The following is a 17924-nucleotide window of genomic DNA, read 5'->3' as shown; positions in this document are numbered from 1 at the left end:
TTTTTGACTGGTGATTATAGGCCATTCATTGGGGAGGACTCATCAGCTATTTGCGGGTGGCGCACGCCATAAATATCACGTGAGAGCTTTGCTTATGTTGTGCCGAACCCGCATTTTTTTCCCCCCAGTAAGCTCCCAAGATTCTCGCTCTAATTTGCAGAACAAATTCCTTTACTTTCTGCAGAATCTCCTCTCGCTAATAAGGTCGTCTCATAAACGGCTTTTCAGAGACAAACTAGGCTGTTTAAAAATGCAGGCTCCTTGGTATCTTTTCTGTGATTTCCTGTAATTAAGTACTGGAGAGAGCGGCGGAGTGAGCGTCCTTGGCATCGAGGACAAGTTCAGTAGAACAAGCTTTGTTCCTTTTGGAGCTGATTTGACTAATGGCAGAGCTATATTAGCCCTCTGCTGGTTTGCAGCATCTTTTAAATCACCCCTCCACTGCTACTAAAACCATACGTCTCCAAAAAGTGGCCTACTGCTGTATTTGGGCCAACTCTAATTGTCTCGCTAATCTCTTCAGCGTTAAATGACCCAGAGAAACTGGGTCCCACAGGGCAGACTTACCCTGCTGATTGGAAACTTTGCTTTTTGTTTTGCTTGGCATATTAAAACAGCATAGGCTGCTGATGGAAAGCCTACAGAACTATTGGAAATGTAATTAAGGGCTAGCAGCAGCTTTTAAACGGTTGACTAGTGCAGAAACAAACTGTGCCCTTCAGACAGCAAAAACTTTAATACATGGGAAATGAGTGGCCCGATCGATAAGGAGGGCGTTATTTCTTTTGTACGGGAAAATTCAATGGAGGACAGAAATGGGCTGTTTCGGTGCCTGCATACTATTTCTCATTTTCCCAGCGGCGAGCCAAATTTTATGGCAATATTTGCTTGAAAAGCAGACAAATAGAGTCCTCTCTGTAAGATATAATCATTTGTCAAGTCAATTTCGTCTGTCATTAAAACAAAAACAAATAGCTGCTGTAAGCTGTGCCGACTGCAATTGAATCTCCAGTGTTTTGTGATGAGGCACAAAAGATGAATAAAAAAAAAAGAAAACTACACAGCGCATGTACTCCTCAGGTGCTGAGGTGAGGCAGAGTTGAGAAATGCTTCAATCAAGCACAATTATTTGTTGAAACCATTTTGGACTGACAGTGAGCACCCTATTGTCCCTACAATAGGCTGTTCACAATTACATTCATCACAAACCACCTCTTATTTGACGCATTTTTTTTTAAGCTGACATCTTTCACAAACTGCTTTTCCAAACAAGCCGGCCTATGGGGCGAGTGATTGAGCAATTATCAGAAACAGATTCAGCAAACCCATACTGTGGCCTTTTGTCCCCGGCATCAGCCAGCCTTGGGATCATTAGAAACCTTTTCTCTTCGTGTTTTCTCTCTTCAAAACCTCCGGCTTTGTAGCCTGCACACAAGCGGGATGATACAACACCTTCAGAACTAGTAGGAGTCCATCCCTGGCTATCTGTCAGTGTAGCAAACCCCCCCAAAAAACATCAAAGTCTATCAAACACTATCTCACTGTGCTGCCTCTGATAAATATTCATGATAGAAGCTCGAAAACCAGCTGTTTTTCTCCAATTAAAGTGTGCCGAGATCTACTGTTTTGGAACTAAATTGTTGCTTTTTTTAATTAATGGCTCATGTTACTGCACTAGGAACAACTGAAAAATATTGTACTCATTCCAGAAATGTGCTGGATGAGAACATATGGATAACAAGGTGAGGAAATGGTGCGGCGCAGAGCTTCCGTTACTCACGGCAAAGGGAGGGGTACATCCTATTAGACCTTATCAGAAAGATGTGAATGGCGCTTTGGTAACAGGTATTGAACGTCAGCCCAAGTGGCCATGCAGAGCAGATCAAATCAAGTCATCAAAAGATCCTCCTTACATCAAAGCACAGAGCAGGCCTGGCCACGTGCCTGCCATACCAACAGTGCAGAGACAAAAAGCGGGGCAGCCAAAACTGGCAAAGCGGCACAGACGGCTGCCCACTTCAAAGGCAGGGATCTGCTGTCTGCGGTCATTATTCCCAGGCACCCCCCAGAAACCCAGCGGTCAATGAAGGCGAGCGGCGAGAAACCACTGAGGACTTACCATCAACAGTCGGTGCGAAGTGAAGTGGGTTGTCTGAAAAAGATAAAAGAGAAAGAGAGAAATAGGTTTTTAGTTTTGGGGAGATTCAGCGACTTCCCAGGAGTAAAGGGAGTAAATTGAGTTGCTACAAAAAAAAGAAGAGACAGGGCTTGGCGTTTTCATCTAACACATTCTAATGCAATGACTGGGTCCTACAGGAATCCAGCTGAGCTAATCGACACAAGTACATTTCAGCGATAGCGCTATCATCATTGTCATTCATTACATCTATGGTCTATCTGATCTGAACCCCGCTGCATGACTTTTGATATTAGAGCACATGAGAGTTGAGAAGGCAGACGTCTGTTATTGTTTCAGATTCAAAAGTATGAGACAAGATGTGAAATTACACAATACTGATGTCATAGTGTACCTCGGACCCCCACCAGCCCTCATGCAGCTATATGCATAATAAATCAGAATGTTTTCCCTTAATTCATCAAATGACATCATACCGTTGTCCTGGTCAAAACCCAGCAGACCATGACATAAGGCTCGTCGTTTCATGGGAACCATAAAACAAGACCTGCGGTGTCAAATGACTGAGTGTGGAAAATCACTCACAGGGGGAAAAAACTCTCAGGTAACCTGAATCCTTTGCAAATGAGTGCAAACTTGACCAGGCCGTTTGCACTGATTACAAAACCTTATATATAATGAAGATTGATGGAGGTTGGTTCCACATTACTCGACAGGAAAAACAGGGGCTATTGTTAAAAACTGAAACACGGCTAAAACTAACAATTGTTATTACATTGTTGCTTAATCTCATGATTATTTTTCAATTAGATGATCAATTTGTTTAGGAGCCAAAATAAAAAAGGAGTGAAAAAAGCAATTTCCCAAAGCCTTAGGAGATGTTCAGTCTGCAAGCCCAAAATGTGCAATTTCCAATGTTAAACAGCCAATTTCCTGATTTTAGTGGCTATAACCAGGGAAAAAAAGTTTTCTTGCAAAACAATGGCCTATTCATGCTGGGGTAGATTAATTTTCTGTGGCTTGACTAACTGATTAAACATCTGATCATTTAAGTGGTGAACGGAGGACAATCAAGTATACAGGCAGCACACACATATGGTACAAGTGAAGTAAACACACGTCCTGCAGAGTTATACTATGTCAATTAAAAATAACACAGGATCAGTCCTGAGCTACGCGTGCACACGTATACAGAAGGAAGCAGACATGCTCTTTCTTAAAACAATTATTAAATATAATAATAATAAGTAAAGTAGCACAATCAGCTGCCTATTCATTGAGGCCCTCATCCTGTGGAGCACATTCAAATCCACCGTCTTGGACAGCAGCTGTTCTGTTCTCCGCCTGCCGCAGGTTCTAGGTGGTGTGTGCTCAGATTTCATCACTACAACCACTAAACTAGAGACATCGTGGATGGCCAGACAGGAAGGACTGGAGCTAGTTAGTCTGCAGCAACTCAACTTCCAAAATATGATAGATGGAGATTGTTCATTAGTAAATTCACCACAAATGGCGTCTTATTTTCAGACTTATGAAAGGATAAAAGTAAAAAATGACCAGAATGTGTCAACAAAACATGTATTTAGCTAAGCGGAGAGCCCGAGTAAAGTGTGCGCACCAGAAACACTACAGGTCATTACCACCATTAGTACCATTAGTAGCGATCTTTGCCTTAAAAAACTTAGTGTTTTCCTCGAAGAGCATTATGATACACTGGTCAAAGACTGGCCAAGTACTGGCGGTCCAAGCACAACCCAAATGAACCACCATCTGCACTCCAGCAGTCAACTCAACTGTCTGACTCACTAAGCAAAGCCCCAGTGAGTTGTCAGAGCTGCCTGTGCTGAACAAACACAGCAACACACACGGCTGTGCAACCACCCAGCCATGTCTCCAATGCCTCTGCACTGTGAAGGATAATGAGGAAGATAAAACACATCACATCAATTACCCTGCTAACACATTTTTCCGGGGCCCATGTCAACCGATCCGCCGAAGCCTTTTCTCAGGACTTCTGCGATCCACGTCGGCATCCCGAGACACAGCTGAGTTTTAAATTTAGGCTCACTTAAAATTGCTTGTCAACAGCCGGGGCTTCAGGGGAGAATGCGAAAGTGTGTGTGTGTGTGTGTGTGCCAGCGAGCGAGCAAGAGAAAAAAATGAGGAGAGCGAAGAGGAGAGGCGAGGTTGGTGCTAGAGGTGAATAATGAAGTGTCTGGTGAAGCTGTTTCCTAGTCAGTCATGACAGTAGCTGATTTCTATCTGAGGGGATTTCAAGAAAACACATGAAACGGGGGGAGCAGAAATTGGCACGAGGATGATACAGAAGAAGAAGTTGTGCTAAGAGCTGTAAAGGTGCACAGACGCAGACTCTGCTTCCTGTCTTGCATTTGAATGCACGTCTAAACGAGAAGAAACAAACGCACGCCAATAAAAGCGCATTACCGCACACGGAGAATAAGAGAAGACGACAGAGAAGGTGTAGCACAAAGCCAGCTGAGATGCTGGGGGAAAGCTAAACGATTTCTTCACATTTCCATAGCGAAAGCACAAGATAAGGTCTCTCCATAAACATATCAGCCATCTTCATCTCCCTTCGCGCCTCGCAAAGCCTGCGTGAGTTCCCGTGCCTGTGTGAATGTCACAACACGGCCATCATTCAACCTGTATCTTCAGCAAATCAATACGTGTCTGACTGTGACATTTAGCCATGTGCAGAAGAGGTGTGTGTCTACATCTTTGCATGTGTGTCACCTTCCCCTTTGCTTTGGCTGATGTATAGTCATACCGAATGATGAAGTGAGTGTGTGTCCGCGTTGGCAGGGGGGAAAAAAAGCATTTGGGAGGGGCGGGGGCTACAAACTGTGTGCGTATGTGCGAACATGCTTCACCCCATATGGCGACAACAGAAATTGTGAATCTGAGGTTACACACCCTTCCTTCAATCACACACACACATACACACACACGTCGCTACTACCAGCACTATCACAATCCCATCCAGCTGTCCTTGTGGCCACATGGCAAGGGCTCTCGGCAGCATAATAGAGACTCTTTCAGCTCATCAATTTCTCCAGTGCACATTTCTTTTCACTCGGTCATCTGAGAGGTGAAGATTGGCTTGCTTTAACTGAGTTTGTATTAAATCTAATAGAATCTGTCTGGCTTGAATTGATTTGGGAACACGACGAGGTTAGAAATGAGCCATCCCCATCCTGGTAACTGACACCCGTGAGTTGGAGGAGGACCGAGCAGCAAAGATGACAGGAAGACAATCTTTGACAAATGCCAGGAGAAGCATCCTCAACCGAGGTCTTTGCTTTGTATATGTGAGAACATTCGCCAGCCTGATAACAGAGAGAAGAGAAATCCAGCAGAAACAGGTGGAATCACAACCGTAGGCCAGAGAGAATTAAAAAAGCCTTTCTCCTCAAAATGTTTCTCAAATAGCACTTTAAATCGCATTTGGCGGTATTAAAATTACTATTACAGTTGCACTTCTTGAACGCGTTTGCTTACTTATTATAATTTGCAGGTGATTATGAGGAGCAAGTCATGCATAAATATTGGCCCACTTTGAAAAGTTGAATAAATTTCACCTTTAGCACGATTTACGCAGGCGGGGCACTCGCAAATAGAAGTGTGCAAGTCTCTGAGAGAGCGAGCAGAATGAATAAGGCTGCGTTAACAAACTGAAGCGGGGAAAACCTGCCCGTGTGTTACCGATGGTGCAAAAAAAAAAAAAAAGGTGGCAGGTGAACGTCTATTTCGGTCATGCGCCTGCTTCTATTGGATCTGAAAAGCAGCCCCTATCTGTCATGGGCTTGGCTGAGCATCAGATCAGCCCTACAAGTTGTATGCTTTGGGCTTTTAATGAGCTGCTTTTATTTCAGTGGATTAAAAGAAGAGAATTTTACATTGTGAGGAGATGACGGCGGTCAGAGTTTTCTGGGCCAAAAGATACTTAAAAAAAAAAAAATCCACCAAAGACATTTAATCGCCATTTAATACTTCACTGCGCAGTTCAAAGTAAATGCCAAGGCTTTGGAGGGGAGATAGGAGCAGTCTTAGAAGCCGGCAGATACCGAATCAAGCAAAGGGGGTCGGCGGGGGGGGGGGGGGGGGGGGGGGGCTGTGACTTTAGCTGTCTTGATGTTCCTACTTCAAGCGCAGATAAGGCTGTCATGAGAGTTAAAGGTGATTTTGAAGGGGGCATTTCCTCTGACAAGGACATTTAATGCAAAAATGAGGTAGTATGTGAAATAATAATAAAAATAAATAAGTAAATCATTCCTTCCGAGCTCAATTCTGTAGCAAAGCACTTATGGCAACAAGTCTACTGCGAAACAGTGACCCGTACATTACAGTGGAAAGCAGTACAGTGCAGACAGTTGAGTTGTGTGCTTCAGATTAACAAACGTACAATTATTGAGGAAGAGGAGGACGGCAAAGCCCAGCGTCGATGTGGCCAGCAGGATCAGACAGATGTTGCAGGGGATCATGAAGTAGCGCACCACCAGCGACACTTTGTGCTGGTACCTGCGGTCCCGCTCTTGCGGCGGCGGTGAGGGATAGTGGCACCCGCTCATGCTCCACTCCAATGACCCGCGCCCCTCCAGCGTAGAGGAGACGACGGGACGAGGAGCTCGGCGAGGGGTGCCCAAAGACCCGTTGGAAAAAATGATGGCGGTGGGTTAGGGGTGACAGGTGGTGAAGATAAACTGAAATTTAATACAAAAAAAACAACAACAACAAAAAAATAGATGGTGGCTGTTTCAGTTGTGGTTCCAGCTGTGCACCGTGGCAGAGACCCCGTGACTGTTTCTGTCAGAGAATTGCAGCAGGAAGCTTTCAGCGGTTTCCAAGCAGCACATTTTTAGAGGTAATAACATCCATTTGGGGAAGAGGACAGGCTGAAGGGACTCCTACAGCCCCCCACCCGTCCACACGACCTCCATTCTCCTGTGGCCGCTGGAACAAAAAACAAACTAATGGGATTCTAATGTGGAAGTATGCTTGTGTGTGTTCTCGTGTGTTTTATACTTACAGAGCAAACGTGTGTGGATTTAATTGGGTGGTGATTAATGTAGCTGAATATGTGCGTTTAGTGCGCTTGTGAGGTGTACAACCTAAACCAGGAATCTGTGCGTTTGGATTGTCAGATATCCAAAGGGGAAAAACTTCCAGAGCAGACAGACGATAAATCCACAGAAGGAATCTTTTCTTTGCTGTGACCCTGATTGATAATTAGCAAAGGAGGAGTGCTCCCCTCTTCTTCTTCTTCTCTTGTCAAACGCCTTTACAACGAATGCCAATGCCTGGCGCTCGCCGAAAACATCATCACAAGTATTTCCCTAAGAGGTGATGGCTGCAGATCTCATTAAGTTTCCTTGTGGCTGTTGCATGCTGGAATATCGGAGCATAAGTGCTCTTATCAGCGATGATCAGCTTCAAACTGCACACAACTTTTTTTTGTATCCACAGGACAGCTTGTTTGCCTGGTTACGGTGCGGTCCGCCGCACACCAAACCCATCCAAATCTGACATCATCACCGGAGCACCTTGCATCTTCCGCCGCGTGATTTGGAGGATGGTTAGAAGGCAGCTGGCTGCCTCTCACTCAACCATATGGAGATGGTCTGTGTTTTCTCTCCCCCGCTTGTCCTGCGTGACTGCCGCTCCTCGCTGGTTCAATACCCTTTTATTCCAATCGAGTCGCATGGAGGGGGGAGAGCAGCTGCCCCCACCTTTACACCTTCTGGAGAGCTGGGGCCAAAAGCAGGTCAAAAGAAGTGGCTGAGAGGAGGGGAAAAAGTTAGAGAGGCGAGCGATCGCCTGCTCAACCTGTCAGTCCACAGCTGTTTGCTTCCTAAGCAGCTACAGAAAATCCAGCGACGCTATGAATGAAAAACCTCATAGAGAGAAAAGGAGAAAAAACCTCCGTGTGGTTGGGAATGAAGCGAGGCGCTCGAGGCGGGGATTTGCTGGGCATTATTTCCTTGTGTCAGAAGCCCGTGAAAAAAATTCCAGCCAAATAATGAGAGGATAAGGCTCTCGCTGACCCTTGTAAGAATTAGGCTGAATTGGCTTCTGCTGTTTTACCTTTCAGAAAAATAACTTGTCCAGCATTGTCTCTCATTCTTGTGTTTGCTGCCTCTCTTTTATACGCTTGCCCAAGCATCCAGTCCCCTTTTTCACTGGGATATCTCAGTCCAGAGGCGCTCCGAGAGTCCTGGCCAGAAGGCTGTGGCTCCAGCTTCTCCTGCGTGCGTATCCAACATTCACTGGCAGCCAAAACAACAAATTAGGCTCCGGGTATTCATAGCGCGCTTAATCCCCAGGCAGCAGGTAGTGGTCCCGGTGTCAGTGCACTCAGTCAGCCAACTGAGGCACGCAGGAGAGAGTCAATGAGAGAAGTCAGCAGACAGACAGCGCGAGAGGGACGTACACGGGAGGGAGGAGGAGTGTTGGCCATGGGAAAAGCAACTCCTTACACTTCTGTCCACCTTTCTTTTCTTTTTTTTCTTGTGGATGAAACTGCAGCGACATGTCGCTGGTTTTCCAAACAGTGTCTTCCTGAGCACGCCTCTCTCAGCCCTCAGTCAGCGGAACGGATGAGCACATAATAAGTAAGCGAGAGAGATGGTGTGAGAAAGAGAGAGAGGGGGGAGAGATAGATGTGGGGGGGGGGGGGGGGAGTGTAGATGAGGGGCTGTCTTTAACAAAGGCAAGAAGGGAGGAGGGCTCCTAGTTGGTTGAAGGAAAAGAAAATGAGCAAGAATAAAAGCTTCGGGGAGTAGTACTCGAGTCCTGTCAAAGCGGGGGAGTGAGGTGGGGGGGCAGCAACAGTGTAGCAGCAAAACAAAAGAGGGCCACAGTCTTGGGAGATGTCAACCAACTCCTCCATTTGTTTATAGCGTAATCAAAAGAAAGTCTCTTCCACAAGAGCTGGAGAATTTCCACAAAGATTTAATGAGGCAAACTGAGAGAAAATAGGCCCGTGGAAGGAGGAGGGAGCAAAACTTAAACACATTAAAGTCAATCATGTATTAACACTCTCCAAACAGCCTAACCCACTTGTCACCAATATGCAAAGCTAGCGCAGATATAAGCCCGGGAAAAAACTCCACATCAATTTAACGGTAACTATATGCAATTAATTAAGATTCCCACTTGGATCTTTTTCACTGACTTTCATGATAACAAGGAAAGGGTTTCTTTAAAAAGAAAGTAAGGAATGAATATGATCTGAGGCTATTCTATTTCACAGAAGGTCATTTTTGCTCTTTTAAACTGCAACGTACAACTGTGTGTTTTTTCTAAATGCTATAATGAGTTCAGACTGGATGGGTGGTTATCCTGTGTTTTAGCAAGACCCTGCATCAATATCTACTTTGAAGTAACTCAACAGCAGCAGGCGGCAGATGCAAGGCGGTGTCTATCATCAATTATTTATGGGGTTTTTTTCACTCTCTCTATCTGTGTCTCCATCTCCATCTTTGCAGTTCGCTCCTCACCCCACCGCCACCACCTCACCGCTTTATACAAGGGTGCACAGGCACATACACACTGATGGTGCATGTGCATCCGCACAATTCCCTCTTCTGTCTGACAGAAACTAACACATACATATAGTAAAAAAGCTCCTTCTGCCTTTCTCCCTCTGTCTGTTTTTAGTCTACAAACTTACACAACTCTCTCTCACACACACACACACACACCGCGCATGGGGTTGGTGATCTTGCTTCCCCCGCAAAGTCGGTTTTATATTTTTGGCCAGTTTGCTCTTTCTCAGGTTTAAGCCGAGCTTTTTGAGGGGAAGCTCTAACACGAGGGAGCTGGATTTTTAAAAAATTGCCTGCTGAGGGTCAAAAGTTCAACCCCCCTCCAACCTCACCCTCTCCTGAATCCATCATCAACAAGCAACGCCACCCACCTAGAAGCACCCCACCATGTTTCTGTCTATTTCCAGACACGATACCCCAGCGAGTCCATATCAGCTCTCATATAGCATTACAAAACCTGATTGATGGACTGAGTGAAAAGAAAGAGGCAACAGCTGCTTTCTAATTTTCTTTTGTCTCAGTTTACACCTTCATTTATAACTTTGTCTTTTTCGTAGGAGACCTGGGAATTGCAGCAAGAGCTTAAAAAATACTCTTACAATACAAGCATGGGAACCTGACAACATCACAAGACTTTTGATCATGAGTAAAATGCCAAATTCTCCCAGCAGAGGGCACTAAGAAGTCAGCCTAGCTCTTTGCTCTAATGCCACGACCCAAATAAAATCTTCCATTGACATCAAAGCTCAGCTGCTTTGATCCATTTTTAATGCCACAAGTATCGCACAAGGTTAACATCTCTCTCTGAAGGCTTTGAAATGGCAATTTCCATTAAGGAGCCGAAGGAGCTGCTCTCTTGCTTAATGGTCTGGCAGAAGTAAAAGTTGATATCTGTGCGGATATGCACACGTGTGTGAATTATCTTTATGCAGAGGGTGAAAGATTTGTCATGTTCAATAACTGATTGACAGTTACGCTTACATCAAGGTGTGTGTGTGCTTACTGAGTTTTTGCACGTGGGTCTGAGCAGCTCAGGCTGCATCCCGGTCTTCTTGCTGGCCAGTGCTCATATAATTGATCTAAGTGAAAATAGTTGTGGCCCTCTCAGAATGACAATTTTTCCCACAAAGGCCAAAAAGAAATCTCAATTGAAGGGAGACAAGAAAAGAGACTGTTTCTTTTGAGATTTACTTACAAGCATCAAAGTGAAAAAGGCTAAATTTCTTGTCTTTTTTGCATCATCTTTGTTTCTCATACACGCTACGCTGAAGCCGCACAGCCACGGGGTTAAGGCTCACAGCATAAATGGTAATATTTTTGCACCTCTGCAGACATCCTCAAACTGTGGGGCGAGGAGCCACTGCAGATGCAGTGTGGAAACCCAGGTGAAAAATAGACACGATGGCGTCTCGTGATGCTCTTATTTTTTATTTTTAATAACGATTAATAATTGATCATAGCAGAGGCGTAAGGAAAGAACTTTTTTGGTTTCTGAAGTGTAGCTGGCCTGAAAAACTTTGAGTACCACTAGGTTAAACTATCACTATGGGCTAAGTGCTTTGAAAGAAGTGGGAGGTGTTAGTGTGTTTAACCAATTCTCTAAAGGATGATCACAAATCTCAGGGAATGGATCAAATGGGCCAGACAAACCACCAAGAGCATCAGGATACAATGCTAGGTGCGTGTCCTCCAGCACCTCTGGAGGACACGCACCTCCAGAGGTGGTGGCGGCACTTCAGGTGATGAAGTGCCGCCTTCAAGGAAGGATTTAGATTTTTATGCATCTCTTCCCTTTCTGATCGCATCTCATAGACTCTAACTGTATGTAATTTGTTAGGAGCAGGTAAGGACTTACATACCACGCTTTGTCTGAAGCAGAACAAAACGCAGCCGTCATGTGAAGAATTAAAGGACCGAACATCAAATCTGCATCGCCGACACTTCTGCTGTTGCACAGGCTTACAGAAAGCAATTTGTCAAAGGCGGTACAGGTGACTAAGCACCGAGTCGAGCCAGAAAATGCAGTTTTGTTAGAAATGAATTGACTCCAAAGTGAATGCATAAAACAAAGTCATTTAAACTATTTTGATGGCATTAGAGGCTTATTTTCCGTGCTCTCTGCCTGACTCGGGTGAAAACAGTTTCCAGAGCTCACTCACACACAACTATCCCGGATCATGAAATACGTATGAGGTCTTCAGCTGAATCGTTTATCAAATGATGTGTTTGGGGAAAACTTTGTGTAAATTTCTAACACTAAACACATCAGCAACAGTTTTGTATGGTAGGCTGTGTAGAAAGAAAAGGAAAAAAAACCCCATCTCTGTTGATGAATACATCAACATCCCATTAGAGTGAGATTCTGACCGTTTTTCAAAGCAGGAGCTATCAAAGGTGAAGCTGCTGCATTCACTAATGGCATCAGAGATCACCCTTTCCTGCTGTCCATTGTATATAAGCATGTTAATGATGTTGATGAAAAGAAAGTCTGTTAAAAATTAGAAAGGATTTTTTTTTTTTTTTTAAATTGGCTGCGTCCACTGGCCCACTCAACTATTTGTGTGTGTCTCATTTCGAGGATAATTTACTGCATTATTTGTCATTTTGTGTTTCATTATTCTTTGGTGCATATGTGTTTATGGACAATTAGAATCTGCAGTAATGGGGAGTTATTTCAGCCAATGGCATCGCAGAGCTCAATCAGGAGTTATTGACAGCCATTTCCCATTACGTACTGTATTTATGTGCTCCTTCAGCGCTGCATTAAATCACTGGAGTGGCACTTCACATAAATGCATCTAATTCGGCTATAAACTATGTGTTCAAAGCCACAAATGTTGCTTAGGTTATTAGGTGGACATTAAAGGGCAGTGTGGAATTCTTCATGTGCATCGAGCCGCGTGGCCGGAGCTGATGGACGAAAGCCCAGTTTCCTTACCCAGTGGGCGACAGCGGAGGGATGCTAGCAGGTGGGCTGATTGTCTTGCTACGGTATTAACTCCAATCATCATAAGTCAGACTTCACTGCACCGCCCAACAGTATTGCAGATTTCCCTGTCATCAAGCCTCCAAGCTGAGCGGAGCTCATTCAGCAATGAGGAGGCCAGGGCCCCACACAGCTGTGCACCGCTAATGGCATTAACCTCCACTAAAAAGGGGATCAAGAAAAAGAGTTGGAGGTAAAAGGACAGATGATGATGGGAGATGAAAACAAGATGGTTAAGTCACCAGTGTGATGATGACAACCTAAACTCAACACTACTTCCAATGAATGTATTAAATGTATTATCGTGTAGGACGTGATTCACAGTAAAGGGAAAAAGAAGCACTAATTAGAGACTGTATATAAAAGATGCATGTAGGCTCCGGAACATCACCCAGTGGTTTGTTTAGTCCCGATTGGAAAGCCTCTAGTTTAGCTACCCCGTGGTTTTCTCAAAATTATTCCTTTTGTTTTTATCATCGCTTTATACAAATCATCATTAGGGTGATCGTGGCTCAGGGGGTTGGGAATCGCATCTGTAACCGGAAGGTCGCCGGTTCGATCCCTGGGCACTCTGTCCTGGTCGTTGTGTCCTTGGGCAAGACACTTTACCCTACTTGCCTACTGGTGTTGGCCAGAGGGGCCGATGGCGCGATATGGCAGCCTGGCTTCTGTCAGTCTGCCCCAGGGCAGCTGTGGCTACAACTGTAGCTGCCTCCACCAGTGTGTGAATGAATAGTGGTATTGTAAAGCGCTTTGGGTGCCTTGAAAAGCGCTATATAAATCCATTATTATTATTATGGTCACAAATTATTCCTTTTTTTTAATCCAAAAGTCAACACATTTGAAAAAGAGGGTTGAGTGCAAAGTTATTAACATGGAAACTTGGTTAGCACGATGCATAAATACACTGTACAGCTGCTGTATGTGTGCGCAGGCACAGATAGCTGCAAAGTAGTGTTAGATAACACACAAATTTTCAAAATTAGACAGACTTATAGCGCTTTTCCACTAGTATCTCCCTGACATGGCCTGACTCCATTCAGTTTAGGTCACTTTCCATTACAATTGAGTACCACCTAATGTGTATTTTGGTCGTTATACTAATGCGCCTCAAAGTCCTGTGACGTCATTTTTAAGCGACACAAACACAACATTACAATGGAGGCTGTCGAGGCGATGGTATACCTCTACTTCACTGGCTTTTTGTCAGACTCCAGGACCACAGTTTTATTTTTCTGTGGAGTCATTTCCCTCGTTGCCAGCTTAAATGGCAGCTTGAATTTTCGTGAGTGAAGCCCTGTCATGATTCAATTGACTAGCCAATTGGTGGCATGCGTTCTGCTGGTGTCACATTTTGACACTGGGCACTGCAATGGCTTCATATATTTACATCTAGGTTCGGTGCTAATAGGACTATGATAAAGAATGATGGACATTTGTGTTTATAGACCTCTCGGCACCCAGTCATACTCGTTATTCATCTCTGGCTCTCTTCCACAGCATATCTTTTATACTGTCTTCCTTCTTTTACCATAACCGGTCGCAGCAGATGTCCGCCCTTTCCTGAACCTGGTTCTGCCGGAGGTTTCTTCCTGTTAAAAGGGATTTTTTCCCTTCCTACTGTCACCAAAGTGCTTGCTCATAGAGGTCATATGATTGTTGGGTTTTTCTCTGTATGTATTATTATTGTGTACATTACAATATAAAGGACAGATGATGAGGTGACTTGAGGCGACTGTTGTTGTGTTTTGGCACTATATAAATAAAATTGAATTGAACTAAATTGAAATTGAAAGTTTGTCGGTAACAGCTAAATTTCAAGTTTCTACCAGAAAAGGTTGTACTTGTTTGCATTAAATTATTTTCATAGAGGGGTGCCACTGGGTTGAATGTTTAATTGTATAGTCTTAATAGAATAAAGAAACGGCAGCTGGTGAAACGTCTCCATAAACTTGAAGAAGTCCAGTTCTGTTCTTTTTAAGCTTTTAAGGCTACCATGACCCAGATGACTGAGAGGCTACACAGACTTAAGTGTATAATTACTTTTCAAGCTTTCTGAGGCTTCTGTTCATCATTTTTAATCACATTTCTTCTGGATTATATTGACATTTATCATCCTCCATTTAACAAGATGACTAAAACAGACATGTATGTGATCTGACTCTTGTCTGTTGACTCTAATAGCTTGTGCGAAATCTGTTACAAATGCGGTTTGACATCACTCCACGAGTAAACAATTTTTTAGTCGCGCTGAAAAATTTTCAGATAATGAATCTGCTGCTGTGTCAAAGTGAAAATTCTGTTTTTATGACAGCTCTATTTCTGAGTCAGTGGATGATGGTACTACTGTCCGGCACTGATGTAAGCGTGAATGAGAGCATTCCCACACCGGGTGGGCTCCACACACTGTGAGTCACAGTGTGACACATCGGCCTGCGTTCGGTGTCAACTTGGACACACTATGACGCTGATTGAAGCGAAAACAACCCACAGCTAATATTCACAAATCCACTGATCACAGCACTCGGGTCGTCTTAAAATCTAGCGTTTATGTTCCTTTGAGCCATTTCTCGATTGCAAGCCTGTGATCTGTTCTAGTCCACAAGCCGTTCTTCCAGCTAAGGCTGTTTAGCCAACCACAGAGGAGTCGCAGCCAAAACGATCCACCTGTCCACACTCAACACTTCTGGGCACATTAGCCTCTTCCTCCCACTCCATCCCACGCTGCCATGACCTGCTTTTCAGCCTACGCTGAGGCAGCTCTTAGCCTGGGGCCCTAACCAGGACCTGTCCACAGCTGGACACTAATTTCCCTAGTTCATACGATGAGAATGAAAATTTCTGCCTCAGGGATCATCTGGAGCCAGAAGACGCCGATTCTCTCCTGAATGTTGATGTTCTCAAGGCTACTGCTCGCTGACCCTCTCCTTTCTTTTCCAACAGTCGTCTAAATAAAGAGGAACTCATTCACGGGGAAGTAAGTTGTTATTAGCCAGCTCTGATTTTCTAGCCAGCCCCTTGTGCACATCAACACCCACAACAACAATGATTACAGGATGTAATATCCTCCCCGCTTCACTGCCTTGCCCTGTTTACTCAGGTCTTCAGCACCAACATTTTTCCCTTAATGGCCATGTAGGAAATTATTCCAATGGACGGGCACAGACAGTGAAATAATGAGAGAGAATTACATGGCAAAAAAAAGACGAGTGACATAAAAAAAAATGTGGGAAGAGGAGAGGGCGAGAGACAGAGAGAGAGCAAAAGAGAGAGAGAGATCGCAACCTGGGAGCTCTTGGCTGCTGCAAGCAGAGTTAGCGGAGAGTGACACTTCTCCATGTGGCTGGCATATGGAGCCAATTGTGGCAGCAGCACTGGATGGCTAGGAGCAGGGAATCAGAGGAGTGGCTGGCTCTGACAGCCTTTACACAGGAAAGGCAAGGCTGATGCAGCTAAAGGATGATACAGATGTCAGTCTCAGGCCAAGTCAGCCATCTGTCATGGGGAACCAGCCAAGTCACACCGGCCTGGTCAGGCGCAGAAAGTAGCGGGAGACTCGTGATGATAAGTCATTATGAGCTGAGAGCTGTCCTTTCAACATGGCTTAAATCCAGTAGTACTTTGCACTGGTGTAGACAGAGGACAGTTAGACAGCGCGGTCAGTATAGACATAACAGATCTTTTGAAGCATTGTTTACTTAGTGTCTGATTGGATATTTCTGGATCTGAATACACTCTTCAAAGGTTTCCAACGTGCACAAACACGCCTTCGCTTTAGCCCGCACAGTGCTAATTTGCATCGATTTTACAATGTAGCCGCCTCTGAAATTCGCTTTCACACAGACACATAAATGCATGCATGCACGTCTCTAACGACTCTCAAGTATTGTACTGGCACAGATTGAAAATGCACAGACACCCAGCCATCTGCAGAGGTGAGGCAACATACAGGAGGTAGCGAAATAATGCATGGAGGAGTGTGTGGGAGACTTTATTATCTCCACTGAGAAGGTTCGCGGTGATGTTAAAAAGTCCAAAATTCAAGAAAGTGTAGTTTCAAAAGCTTGCATGCTAAGGCCACAGGGATATGTTTCTGCCCACAAAAAGTGAAAGATACTTCAGGATTTCTTGCAAATAAAAAAGGTTTCGGTTAATGAGCAGCACGTCTGAAGCAGAACATTATGCACATTGACTTGAAGTAGGAATATTCTATTTTAGATTTCAGCTCCATCAAACGCCTTATGTTCTTCTGTGCTGTGAATCCCTCGTGTTCTACATCAACAATCCTGCCTTTTATGAACAAATAATTAGCGTTGCCTTCACCTCTGTTTATATATAGCGTGACATTTCGCCATACATCTCGGTGACATATACATATTGTAAACAAGCAGATCTACCTGATTGGCTTTCTGGCATCTGAGCTGACAGTGACAAGCTATACAGCGGGACCCTTTCATTTGCATATATACTTATGAACCCACTCCCTTCCTCCTCTTTTTTTTCCCCCTTTCGTTTTCTCTCCTCTCAGCTCTTCGCTGGCGGCTGGCTGCTCGTCGAGCAGAATCTTCTCAGAGAGAGGGCAGAGAGGGAATGTTAATTGGCGAGCAATACCCTCTTGTTGAGACGCAGTCCATAAATGAACGACTATAAATTATTTATATGCCTAATCAGACAGCATGTGCTCAACTTATTCTCTCAAACAAGACAGCTTCTGTGCTAGTCCACTTTCTCCCCCCCTTCCTGGTAAATAATTCTAGTTTCTTTTGATAAGAGTGCAGTCACACGAGGCTGTGTGCTAGAAGAAGAAGCCTAATGAAAATATGGTGCCGCAATGATGAAATAGCTGTTTTCTGGCTGCAATCACGGTCAGGAAAATGAATGACCCGCTTAGCACCAGGTATTAAAATGCATCCAGTGTTTGGAAGGTTTTATTCTGGTAGACGAAAAACAAATGCAGCCCAGGTGTAAATGCGCATAAGGTACACTAAGTATTAGCAACCCTGGGATAATGAAATGAGACTAATCCATTTGGAATGGATAGTCTGTACATTCAGCTGGGACATACACAGAAACTCAGCGATCAATCCGTCCATCAATTACTCTTCTCCTACAGGAAGAAAAAAAATTGGATAATTGATGAAAACATAATTCTATATGACCTCTTCAAACCCCCCTCCCGGAATTAAAACATAATTTGTTGGTGGTTGTTAATTGTTATTTTACATGATATATTCAA

General features: G+C 44.3%; 1 protein-coding gene across 4 annotated transcripts in view; it reads right to left on the bottom strand.

The window, feature by feature from the left end:
* Positions 1–17924, bottom strand: part of agrn (agrin) — a 257870-nt gene that overhangs the window by 151230 nt on the left and 88716 nt on the right. For 3 of the 4 annotated variants that reach the window (XM_026153154.2, XM_080295221.1, XM_026153157.2), the window contains exon 3: positions 2120–2152. In XM_026153154.2, the coding sequence (XP_026008939.2) occupies positions 2120–2152 (33 nt within the window). Of the gene's footprint in view, positions 1–2119; positions 2153–6560; positions 7192–17924 lie in introns of those variants that run through there. The other variant, XM_080295222.1, reaches the window with a different exon arrangement.

This window comes from Astatotilapia calliptera, chromosome 20, assembly GCF_964374335.1.
Source record: "Astatotilapia calliptera chromosome 20, fAstCal68.1, whole genome shotgun sequence".
In the NCBI taxonomy this organism is placed as follows: Eukaryota; Metazoa; Chordata; class Actinopteri; order Cichliformes; family Cichlidae; genus Astatotilapia; species Astatotilapia calliptera.
The sequence above is the reverse complement of the archived record's forward strand: the minus strand, read 5'-3'. Positions and strand labels throughout refer to the sequence as shown.